Source organism: Bos indicus, chromosome 9 (genome assembly GCF_029378745.1).
Source record: "Bos indicus isolate NIAB-ARS_2022 breed Sahiwal x Tharparkar chromosome 9, NIAB-ARS_B.indTharparkar_mat_pri_1.0, whole genome shotgun sequence".
Classification (NCBI taxonomy): domain Eukaryota; kingdom Metazoa; phylum Chordata; class Mammalia; order Artiodactyla; family Bovidae; genus Bos; species Bos indicus.
This window is the reverse complement of record NC_091768.1, coordinates 82051974-82065478: the sequence shown is the minus strand read 5'-3', so window position 1 is coordinate 82065478 and position 13505 is coordinate 82051974. Positions and strand designations below refer to the sequence as shown.

Sequence of the window (13505 nt, the reverse complement as noted above, 5' to 3'; positions counted from 1 at the left end):
ATATGAAAGTGAAAATGTTGGTTGCTCAGTCATGTCCAACTCTTTGCATTCCCATGGACTGTAGTCTGCCAGGCTTCTCTGTTCATGGAATTCCCCAGGCAAGAATAGTGGAGTGGGTTGTCATTCCCTTCTCCAGAGGATCTTCCCGACCCAGGGATCAAACCTGGGTCTCCCTCATTGTAGGAAGATTCTTCACCATCTGAGCCACTAGGGATGGATATATGGCATACAGTAAATCTAATGCAAGAAGCTGGAGAGAGACAGGATGGATCTTGGAGAGAAGATGTAACTGAGTTATGGTGCTCAGGTCAGGAAAGGCCCATCTAAAAAGGGAATATATGAGAACTAAGTGAAGTGAGAATGTGAAACATGTAATAACTGAGGGAAGGACATGTGGATAAGAAAGAAAGAAGAAGTAGCAAGCACAAGGGCCATAAATGGAAATGTTTTTGACATATTAGAAACAGTGAGAAGACCAGTATGTCTGAAGGAGAATGAACAGAGGAAAAAGTGGTAAGAAATGGGATTACAGAGATAGGCAGCAGACAGATCATACATGGTCTTCTGGACCATGGTAAGGGAGCAGAAATCACTTATGTATGGTGGAAGTGATTAAAAGACTGAAATCAAAGGAATAATACATCAAACTTGTTTTCTAGAGCTATTGCTTGGCTGCTATCAGCATAATCGATGAGGGATAAGATAAGAATAGAATCTGAACAGTAAGTTAGAATATTACAACAATCTACATGAAAGATAAATAGTTTAAGACCAGGGAAGTAGTTGGGATGGGCCATGGAACTGGAAAAAAGTGGCAATGGATTGGATATGAAACCTAGAAAAGATTCAAGGGTGACTCCAAGAGCACTGGCCTAAGAATTGGCCAAATTACCTAAAGTTATAAAGTGTCTAAAGTCATGGGACTGGTGAACAAAGCTAGAGAAGACAGTTCTGAGGATTGAGGTATACCCATGCCATGAAATACCATACATCAGTTTAAATGAGATACTAGATCTACAAGCATTGAGATGTATGTAAATGAGAATGATCCAGTAGAGAGGAGACAATGAGGATCAGTTAAACTCAAGAGAAGATGTGATCCGTAGCACAAGTGGAGGAGGAGATGGTCTTCAAAATGGAGACTCTTCCACTGAATAGGAAGAAAGCATGTAGTTTGTGGGTATACTGGTAGGTAGGTGGAGGGAGTCTGTGATGGGAAAAAGAAGACCTCATTGAATAAACAGTACTTTAGTTTTTAAAAATGAGATGAGGTCATCAGTAGAGAAATGAGCAAGGGGCACTCAGAAGAAAGTGCAGCGGGTTGCTCTTCAGTGCTGAGTGCCCATCTGAGTGCAGTCAGCCAGAAGCTAGCATGTATAGACCTCAAAGACAATACACAGGGGCAAGAAGCACTGTATGGTCCCATTTACAGGAAATATCCAGAGCAGATAAATCCATCGAGACAGAACACAGATTTGTGGTTGCCATGGGTTGGGGCTAGAAGGGAAGGGAGACAAACTGTTGAGTAAGAGTTTTTACTCTGGAGTGATGGAAATATTTTCAAACTAGACAGAGGTGGTGGCTGCACCACACTGTGGAATGTCCTTTAATTGTTCACTTTAAGACAGTTAACTTTATTTTTTAATATAATTTTTAAAGGAATAATAAAAATCTGAATTACAATACTGTACAGGAGGCATGGAATACACTGGAATTAGCTTCAGGTTTCACACTTCAGGGAGGAATATCTTATGAAGAATAAACTGCTCACCTAATGCAAGGTATAGTTTTGCTGGCAGCTTTTTGTACTTTACTTTTTATTTTTATTGTTTGGATATATACTTTTAAATTTTTATTGGAGCATAGTTGATTTACAATGCTGTGTTTTTTGTACTTTTAAATATGCATTCAAATTTTCCCCACTCCTTTGCCATGATGTTACATAATGATGTAAGCCATTGGCACTTCTCTGCAAATCTACAGCATCAGGCCAAACAGAAAGAGAAGAATAGTATATGAATACAGATGATGATATTTTCCAAAGTAACCTAATGTGCTTTTGAAAAATGCATCAGGCCTTTTCCCTATGGTTATGGAGTTGAACTTGAGGTGACAAAGCAGCAGGACCCAAATGCTAATCCAAGTGTTTTGGATCTTGAGCGACAAAACCAATCAGATGCCAGGTATCTCCTGTACAAGGTACTGGGAAATACAATTAAAAACTGAATACAAACTTGGCCCTGGACAAGCCTCCAATCTCAAAAAAAGAAAAAAAAAAAGTCTTGTCACTCATCAGTTTCTGACTCCAGAAGGGGAACAGGAGAAAGAAGGCGGGAGTAGTGAGAAGAGAGGAGGAGGAGGAGGGGCAGAAGGAGCAGGAGGAAGAGCAGGAGGACAGAGGAGGAAGGGGAGAGGCAGCAGATGGCACACAGGAAGCAGATAGAGTTAATCACATCTGAGGTTCTGCCTGGTGATTCAACAGCAGGAGAGCCAGCCAAGGTGGTTTAGAGAGCTTGCAAAGCAGTGATTAATTAGCAGAGGTCACAGTGGCTATGGGGCAGTAGCCTGCACTCTAGTCTCAGCAAAGAGAAGGAAATAAATAGTGAGAAAACACTCTTCATTCGCCTAAGTGATCAGCATTTGTCCACAAACAGCCTCCCTGAGATGGACAGCTCTTCCAAATCCCCGACTCCTGCTCCCAGGGGTATCCAAACTTTTTGTTTTCAGTCATCATCAGCGCCTAGTTACACATCTCCAGAACACGCCAACACAATGACTTACCATTGATTTGCTGAAAAGCTGCATGTCCCTAGAAAACTATTCCCCCAACGTCCCCACCTTACCTCTCCCCTCGCCTTCAGCAAGCTCTTTTGGAGCTCAGGTTCCACACTGGCCTCAAGAAAGGCTAAAACTCTTAATTCCTATGAGAGGAAGTGCCTTGCACACACTAGGCAGTGAAATACATCTTGTGTTTAGAGACGATACTCTTTTCAAATGATTGAAAGCAGAATGATAAGTCATAACTGCATTGTGTTTTTAAATAAGTTTTCCTAATTCACATACAATGCTCATAATCATAAAATTCTGCTATGTTTATAAAAAATTTTGTGAAGGAAAAAACTGTATCTTACCAGCAATTCTCATCTGAGCAACGGAACAGGGATCCTGGAAGCGTTCCTTCAGCACACCAGGCACTTCTCTGCATATCTACAGCATCAGGCCAAACAGAAAGAGAAGAATAGTATATAAATACGGATGATGATATTTTCAAAAGAAAGCGTTCTTCTAAATGATTCTTGCTGCCGCTTTCCTGCCCCTCTTCAATGCCTAAGCTTCTGTGTCCACTTTCACTATCCACTGCGGTCTTCCCTGACCCCCAACTGATAGCAAGAACGTCATCCAGTCCTTAGCTGGCCTGCTCCTGTACAACATTTAATGCTGCCACTCCCTCTCCCTTGATTCTCTTGGTATTTTACAATGGTGATTTTACCCCCACCTCTGTGATAGATATTCTATGCTTCATCCTGGCCTCTCTCCCTGGGTCCTGGTTTCTAATTGCTTCATTTATCAAATGGAGTTTCAAGAGACTGATGACTTTCCAAAACAGATCTTCAGTCATACTCTTCCTGTCAACTGTATATTCAGATATGTCCAAGTGTGGATCCATCACCTGTGTCCCTGATATCTTCTTCACTCTCTGTCTCCTCTAGCTCCTGTCATTTATGCTTCTTTTCCCTGCAATGTCTTTCCCTCCAATCCTCCATCTGACTAATACTCATTCATCTTTAGTAAATTAGCTTGGATATGAACTCCACAAAACCTTCCATGGCTACCACCCAAAGTTAGGGAGGTTCTCCACTTTTATATTCCCACAGATACCTCCTTTATAACAAGGAGGTTATCTACCTGTCTCACCCACAATGAGCTCTTTGGGTTAAGGAGCATTTTCATACTCTTGGCTACATTTCCAGTTCTTAACATGGTACCTGGCATAAAATGAGAGCCCAGTAAAATCCTACTGAGCAAATAAAAGCATGAATGAATGAAAAATGCAGATTAGTATTTCCTAAAATGTGTCTGTTGAAATTCTCTACATGATAAGCCTTGCTTTTGCTTGGTCCTAGATTCCCATAACTCACATAATTAGTGTAGAATCTACATGAAGTCCTGTGATAAAGGAAGCTCTGTCTGACATTGTGTTCCCAAAGTGGCCACCATGCCCTATTCTACACAATACCCACTGACATCCTTTGTGTTAAATAAATACATGTGCTCCGCCTGAATATTCACAAGCTGAGTCTGGCATGTTGGACACGGGGCCAACATGTCTGAAAAACAGCAAGGAGAGAGCGTAGCAGATGAAGTCAGGGAGATAACAGGAAGCCAGAACACGATCAGCCTCATAAGCCACCGTCAGGACTTTGGCCATTACTCTGAATGAGATGGAATACTATTAGCGGGGTTTTTTCAGGGGATTTACTTGACCTGAATGATTCTTAACAAATACTTTGGTTGCTTTGTTAAGAAGAGACGGACAAAGGGAAAAGTGAGGCAAACAGGAGGCCAAGGAAGTGGCCATGGCAGGAATCACACAAGAGATGACGGCAATGATGATCACACAGGAAACAACTTAGTGGCCATGGAGGCCGTGAGAAGCGGCCAAGTTTATGAAATTTTGCAAACCTAAGAAAAGATGAAAGAATTGCCCAGGGAATACCCATGTGCCACTCAATATCGACATTTGTTAAAACTGCTCCATTTGCCTTATTGTGTATCTACTCCTGTAGCCTTCCATTCAAACCATCCATCAACGAGACAGCAATTTTGAAGGAGAAGCTGATGATGGTGACTCCAGGGTTTATTTGTTTGTTTGCTTTTCACTGAGATAAAATTCACATGTCATAAAACTGAGTCCAGAGTTCTGGCATAAACCATAATAAGGATGTGATTACCAGTAACTGAGGTGGGAAAAGTAAACTAAGACCCCAGAGGGAGGTGGAGTCAGGTACTCAGTCTTGTATGTTAGTATCAGATGCCTGTTAGATATCATAGATATCAAAGTACAGATGCTCAGCACGCAGCTGTGATGAAGTCTGAATGCAGAGAGAGGTCAAGGCCAGACATGCAGCTGTGTGAGTCATCAGTAACAGTGACCCATAAAGGCAGTAGTTCTCAAGCAGAGAGGCTAGATCAATAAAGCACCTAAATCATTAGATATAGAAGGATGGCTATCATTTTAAAAGGATGGAGAGGAAGAAAAATGACTGATATGGGTCCTGTCCAAAACAAGACAGAAACATATCTGTTCAATGTCCCAGACAGACTTCTTACTGAGTGTGTGCTCATCTGCTCAGTCATGTCCAACTTTTTGCAACACCACAAACTGTAGTCAGCCAGGCTCCTCTGTGTGCGGGCTTTTCCAGGTAAGAAAACAGGAGTGAGTTGCCCTTTCCTACTCCAGGGGATCTTCCCAACCCAGGGATCAAACCTGGGTCTCTTGCATCTCCTGCATTGGCAGGTGGATTCTTTACCACTGTGCCACCTGGGAAGCCCCATTATGCTATGCGCCCAAGCCAAAATAAATAGAAGCCTATTACTTTACCTCTGATTCAAATGCAAAAGAAGCAATGATATGAGAAAAAGACTTTATCTTAATCATATTGGTAGCCACATACCATTACAACCTACTTCAGTTCAGTTCAGTACAGTCACTCAGTCACGTCTGACTCTTTGCAGCACCATGAATCGCAGCACGTCAGGCCTTCCTATCCATCACCAACTCCTGGAGTTCACCCAAACTCATGTGCATTGAGTTGGTGATGCCATCCAGCCATCTCATCCTCTGTCGTCCCCTTCTCCTCCTGCCCCCAATCCCTCCCAGCATCAGGGTCTTTTCCAATGAGTCAACTCTTCGCATGAAGTAGCCAAAGTATTGGAGTTTCAGCCTCAACATCAGTCCTTTCAATGAACACCCAGGACTGATGTCCCTTAGGATGGCCTGGTTGGATCTCTTTACAGTCCATGGGACTCTTGAGTCTTCTCCAACACCATAGTTCAAAAGCATCAATTCTTCGGCACTCAGCCTTCTTCACAGTCCAACTCTCACATCCATACATTACCACAGGAAAAACCATAGCCTTGACTAGACGAACCTTTGTTGGCAAAGTAATGTCTCTGCTTTTCAATATGCTATCTAGGTTGGTCATAACTTTCCTTTCAAGGAGTAAGCGTCTTTTAATTTTATGGCTGTAATCACCATCTGCAGTGATTTTGGAGCCCCCAAAAATAAAATCTGACACTGTTTCCACTGTTTCCCCACGTATTTCCCATGAAGTGATGGGACCTAGTAAATACATGCTGAATGAATAAAACCATTTAAAATAAATCTATATATATGAAAAGTCACATGCAACATCACAAAGTTATTTTAAGGCTTTCATTTTTCAGAGCATAATTATTAGCATTTTATTGCCTAATTCTAATATACACTCATTATTCAATATAGTATATAACATATAAAATCTTCTATGCCAAAAAATCCCATGTGAAATAAATATTCTTTGAGAACATAAGCTTCCATCTATGACAGATGAAAAAAACATAATTATCAATACTAGTAAGCATTAGTAAAATGTGCCCATATTTGGGTATACTTAAAACAGTTGTATAATCCCACTTCTTTGAGAACAAAATCAATAAACATGAAAAAGGTATCACAGTAATTCTTAAGGCACACCTTATTCCATGACGAATTTACAGTTCTTAAGCTCTCTGAAACTTTTTCTCTTTCATGTAAACTCAGACTTTTATCTGAAAGCATTTCCAATTCAGTTCTATTCAACCACTTGAGTTTCTCAGCTTGTACATCCATCTCCTGGGTTAAGTCCTAAGGGAGTCAGAAGAGAGGTATGGTTAAAAGGTTGTCATACCAGCGAAAGATCAAGAACTGTGTTAGAAATCTCTATGGGAAATAGTCCTATAAATGTGCACCTTTAATTTCTTAAATGGAAAATAAACTTCTAAGAAACCTGAATTGATATTAACAAACTGTAACTAATTCGGGAATGAACTCCCACTTCCAGGAAGCACTGTGTGAACATGAATTACTACTCCCAACCTGCACCTCTTAACAGGGTCATATAAAATCATATTTATCTTGACAACTTAATATTCTGTTCTTAGATAAAAAATAAAAATGGTGTTTATTCTAACAAAAGGCCAAAAATCCCCAGAAACAATGGAAGCATTTTATGCATGCATGTCTACCTATCCCAATATACTGTCCTAACCCTTGTGACTGACCCCAAATTGTTTACAAAAGGCATATTCCAAGGAAACTACTAAAATTTTTATAATAAACACAAACTTATTATATATTTGTCAGATTTTGAAATGAAAACTTAATAACCACTTGCCATATATTTTTCATCAGTATTAACATTGTCTTTCCCCAAATACCTCAATCATATTCCTTTAGACAAAATCTCTAATGAGATTAGTGGGTATCATTTTAGATATTCCTTATTGCACACATGTGTATGCATCTATACTCGCACACAATTTCTTTTGTTTAATAAAAATGTGAGCACATTTTGCTTATTGCTCTACAAGTACTTTAATTCTTAACACACAAAATATAAAGTTTGTGGATATAAAAATGTATGGAAATTTGGGTATATTATTATAACATACCTATATACCTTTATGTATTTTTACATGTTGTATACCTATACAATTTTAAACAATTCTTGCGGGTTGCAGATCAACAAAGAAACTTTAATTAATACAACTGTGACAATAAGACCATAATAAACTGCAGTAACTCTCCAGTCACTTGGAGTCTTCTTGTAGAACTCATTTTATAGATCCTGCTGCTGCTGCTGCTGCTGCTGCTGCTGCTAAGTCACTTCAGTCGTGTCCGATTCTGTGCAACCCCATAGACAGTTCACCAGGCTCCCCCATCCCTGGGTTTCTCCAGGCAAGAACACTGGAGTGGGTTGCCATTTCCTTCTCCAATGCATGAAAGTGAAAAGTGAAAGTGAAGTCGCTCAGTCGTGTCCGACCCTCAGCGACCCCATGGACTGCAGCCTTCCAGGCTCCTCCGTCCATGGGATTTTCCAGGCAAGAGTACTGGAGTGGGTTGCCATTGCCTTCTCCTCATTTTATAGATAGTAATCAGTAATTAATACTCTTCTAAATCCAAAAGGAAAAAACTATACTTCACAGAATTATTATATTCTAAAATGCTGATGTCTGTTTAAAATATTCTAAAATCCTTTGGTCCAATACTTAGACCCACATGACATCACTTTTACATGAATGAAGCTTTGCCTCTGCAATGATGAAATAACAGTTGCTCTTTAAAATTAAAAAATGTATATATGTATATTCCTCTTTAAAGTTCACCAGTCTTACCACAAATACAAAGCTTCTTCCCCTTTTCTTATTTAGTCATCCAATATCTTATTTTTAGTGTAAATGTTCATGCATCAAAAAAGCATCAGCAAATATAGAGACAAATAAATCACTTACTGTTAATTCTTGCAGGTTTTCTTCCAGTTCAGTGGTTGATCTTTTTTGTACAACATTCTCAGCCTTTGTTAACCAACAGATAATCTCATCTAGTCTTTTTCTATAGTCCATCACCTGCTTACTTTCTCCTTTCAACCTAAAAGGACAAATTATTAAAAAATATTGAGAAAATTAACAAATTAACTAGAACATTATATATCTGCATTGGATATTCTGACTAAATATGTCACACACAAAAAAATAATTATCTTAATATGTATCAATTATTTTAACATATATTTTTAAATGAGTATTAATAGTAATGTATACATTTTGCAAGGTTATATGCAAATATAAGAATAAGATTTCTTCCTTCATTAAATTAAAAAATATTGAAACTAAAAAATGGTGTCTTTCTTCATCATAAAAACTATGTAGAAATTTAATACAAAGGACTTTTTAAAGCTAGACACCACCGTACAGCATAATGGAGGCTTTAAAAAGAAAACATGAAAAATGTCTTTATCTAAAATAATAAGGAAAAATACATAATTCTCTTTGAGTACTCCATGGAGATAGAAAGGTATCATTATATGACATTCACATTAGGGGGCAACTATTACTCTACTTTATTCATAGGAAAGAAAGAGCAAGAACAAGGCAAGATACCAAAAATGGGAAATTTTTAGAAATATTAGGAAAGACAAGAAAAACGGGAATTTGATGAGCTCATTAAAATAAGTATTATATTTGAATATAGCACCAAGTTACAAAAAAGGGTTTAGAAAAAACAAAGCCAAAGTTTTAAAGGACATAAGGAAATAGTCATATGAATATAAAAAAGGAACTGCCTTAATTACATCTTTTAATGTTATAAGAATAACGTTTATAATTATATAAACCATCTGTCAAAAGATGAGAGTATGATTAGAACTCATTTGACAAACAAGATTATGTATCTTGAAGAAAGAGTTTGAAAGCTATTTAGAACTTGGTGGTGGTATCACTTCTATAGCTCCAGCTATTAGCTGCTGGCTTAAAAATAGAATGCAATTTTTTTAAATGAATTACATTATGTCATCCTTAATAAGAATTTACATTTTTATGGCTATAATTTTTTCTTTTTAATCACAAATACACCTAACACAATGATGCAATACGTATAGATAAAATGCTAAATAAATCTTATATATTTAATAGAGAGTCAGTGATATTTGAAGGAGAGTATTTTAATGTTTAAAAATCTAATAAGGGAAAGGGGGAGGAATAAATTAGGTGTTTGGGATGAACATATACACACTACCATATATAAAATAGACAACCAACAAGGACCTACTGTGTAGCACAGGGAACTATATTCAGTATTTTGTAATAACCTATAAGAGACAAGAATCTAAAAAGAATAGATATATTTGTATATGTATAACTGAATCACTTTTGTGGTACACCTGAAACTAACACAACATTGTAAATAACCTTTAATTTTAAAAAATTAATGATAATCACTACAGAATCACATCTTTCCCCAGTAGCTCAGTTCGTAAAGAATCTGCCTGCAATGCAGGAGACCAGGGTTCGATCACTGGGTTGGAAAGAGGCACTGGTGAAGGAAATGGCAACCCACTCTGGTATGCTTGCCTGGAAAATCTCATGGACAGAGGAGCCTAGGGGGCTAGGCTAAGAGGTTGCAAGTGTCAGACACGACTTAGAAACTAAACTCCACAGGATCATAAGTTTTCATTTTTAAGTATTCATCATGAGAGAACACTGCTTCAAGATTTAAATAAATAAATAAAGCTATATATGAATTGTTTAGACTATCAGAACCCAAACAGGTAATTCACCCTCTGTATCGAAGAGTTTTTAAATAACAACTGTAAAAACAATTAAAATATTACTATTGACCTTGTGTTTTAAAAAAAAGTAGCAATTTAAATTCCCAGGGTTTCATAATCACAACTAATGTATTATTTTGAAAATATATCTATGACGAAAACTAACATTATCAAGTAATTTCAATAAGACATATTTGAGTCACACAAAATTTTCATCTGCAAACTAGCTAAATATAATCTACATTTTAAATGTTATCACTAAGTAAAAACAAGTTATAAATTCATGTTCAAACAGTAGATAACAATTACTCATTAAGGAATAACACAAGTTGCTGAACTGTGCAAATATTTAATAACAGACACTCAATACAAAAATAAATTGAGCTGTGTGCTATTTCTCAATGAGTAATAACAGTACACATAATAAGCCCATAAAATTGCAAGGTGGCCCCAATTTAAGACAAATTCAAACCTAAAGTTAAATGTGAATTTATGAAAACAAATACTGCTTTAGTTACAAGATGCTGGAGAAGAGATTCATTATTCTTTCCTCTTCTCAAAAAAATGAGTCGAGCCTCTTTTAGCTTCACCATGTCAGTCCAAGAAGCAATAATTATCACATTCCACAGAGATCCATTTGAAATTGATTAGGGAAATTTCTACAGTTATTGCTAATACCATACCAGCAAGTACATCTTTTTCCTTAAGAAGACCAGACCACCTGATCTGCCTCTTGAGAAATCTGTATACAGGTCAGGAAGCAACAGTTAGAACTGGACATGGAACAACAGACTGGTTCCAAATAAGAAAAGGAGTACGTCAGGGCTGTATGTTGTCACCCTGCTTATTTAACTTATCTGCAGAGTACATCATGAGAAAGGTTGGGCTGGAAGAAGCACAAGCTGGAATCAAGATTGCTGAGAGAAATATCAATAACCTCAGATATGCAGATGACACCACCCTTATGGCAGAAAGGGAAGAGGAACTAAACAGCCTCTTGATGAAAGTGAAAGAGGAGAGTGAAAAAGTTGGCTTAAAGCTCAACATTCAGAAAGCTAAGATCATGGCATCTGGTCCCATCACTTCATGGCAAATAGATGGGGAAACAGTGGAAACAGTGTCAGACTTTATTTTTCTGGGCTCCAAAATCACTGCAGATGGTGATTGCAGCCATGAAATTAAAAGACGCTTACTCCTTGGAAGGAAAGTTATGACCAACCTAGATAGATATTCAAAAGCAGAGACATTACTTTGCCAACAAAGGTCTGTCTAGTCAAGGCTATGGTTTTTCCAGTAGTCATGTATGGATATGAGAGTTGGACTGTGAAGAAAGCTGAGTACTGAAGAATTGATGCTTTTGAACTGTGATGTTGGAGAAGACTCTTGAGAGTCCCTTGGACTACAAGGAGATCCAACCAGTCCATTCTAAAGATCAGCCCTGGGTGTTCTTTGGAAGGAATGATGCTAAAGCTGAAACTCCAGTACTTTGGCCACCTCATGAGAAGAGTTGACTCATTGGAAAAGACCCTGATGCTGGGAGGGATTGGGGGCAGGAGGAGAAGGGAATGACAGAGGATGAGATGGCTGGATGGCATCACCGACTCGACGGATGTGAGTTTGAGAGAACTCTGGGAGTTGGTGATGGACAGGGAGGCCTGGTGTGCTGCAATTCATGGGGTCGCAAAGAGTCGGACATGACTGAGTGACTGAACTGAACTGAACTGAACTGAGACTGCAGCAGGCCAGGCTTCCCTGTCTATCACCAACTCCCAGAGTTTGCTCAGACTCATGTCCATCAAGTTGGTGATGCCATCCAACCATTTCATCTTCTGTAGTCCCCTTCTCCTCCTGCCTTCAATCTTTCCCAGCATTAGGGTCTTTTCTAAGGAGTCAGTTCTTCACATCAGGTGGCCAAAGTATTAGAGCTTCAACTTCAGCATCAGTCCTTCCAATGAATATTCAGGACTGATTTCCTTTAGGATTGACTGGTTTGATCTCCTGGCAGTGCCAACTCATTAGCATGACACATAAAATCCTATGGGACTCCCCACTCTGCCCCTCGTCCCCTGAGCCCTTCTCACCTTCCAACCTTGACAGATTTTTTACTCAGCCACACTATTTCATGCCTCCCACCTTGCCTGTTCTGTACCTTTTCCTTTCAAGACCATCCCTAAGAAGAATTTATAGGAAATTGCTATAAATGGTTCAACACCAGCTTCAGGATCCCTCCACTGCATGTCTGAATTCCACAGCCCATCACCCCTGAGTCTATGACAACACACTATCTTCTTATAATAATGATGTACCCTTTAATCACATCAGATTACTTTTTCCTTTAAACATTTTCTTCACCATAGTCCCTCTGAGTTCAAGTCATACTTGTATCCCCTGTGCTAAACACAAAGTTCATAAATACTGATCAAATCATTGAATCAATCATTGGCAAAACAGCAATACCATCCTTGGAGAATAAGTCATAGGATAGCTTACAATAACAGAACTAGATCTTCTGAGTGCTTAGTATGAATAGATAGGGCATAAGCTTTCTACAAAAAGTGTCTCCTTTAATCCTCATGATACTCCTCTGAGAAGATACCCCAGTTCTCATTCGCAGAGGAGGAAAATTAGCCAGAGAGCTCTGAGGTCTACCCACCTTTTACATGCACAGTACTCATGAGATTAAGTACTGTCACTAACTTTCTATGAGACCCTGGACAGTTATTAATACTTCACTTCTCCACTCTGAGCCTCAGTTTCCAAAGCTGTACAACGGATCTAAATAGCCCCGTCACAGGGTAGTTGTCAGGATTCAGTTCAGTTCAGTCACTCAGTTGTGTCCCACTCTTTGCGACCCCATGAATCGCAGCACGCCAGGCCTCCCTGTCCATCACCAACTCTCAGAGTTCACCCAGACTCACATCCATCGAGTCAGTGATGCCATCCAGCCATCTCATCCTCTGTCTTCCCCTTCTCCTCCTGCCCCCAGTCCCTCCCAGCATCAGAGTCTTTTCCAATGAGTCAACTCTTCGCACGAGGTGGCCAAAGTATTGGGGTTTCAGCTTTAGCATCATTCCTTCCAAAGAACACCCAGGGCTGATCTCCTTCAGAATGGACTGGTTGGATCTCCTTGCAGTCCAAGGGACTCTCAAGAGTCTTCTC

General features: G+C 39.0%; 1 protein-coding gene across 10 annotated transcripts in view; it reads right to left on the bottom strand.

Annotated features, from left to right (window-relative positions):
* UTRN (utrophin) overlaps positions 1-13505 on the bottom strand; it is a 557788-nt gene that overhangs the window by 297001 nt on the left and 247282 nt on the right. For all 10 annotated transcript variants that reach the window (XM_070795583.1, XM_070795587.1, XM_070795585.1 and 7 more), the window contains 3 exons: positions 8533-8668; positions 6737-6886; positions 3132-3207 (listed from right to left, as the gene is read on the bottom strand). In XM_070795583.1, coding sequence (XP_070651684.1) covers positions 3132-3207; positions 6737-6886; positions 8533-8668 — 362 coding nt within the window. The remainder of the gene's footprint in view (positions 1-3131; positions 3208-6736; positions 6887-8532; positions 8669-13505) is intronic.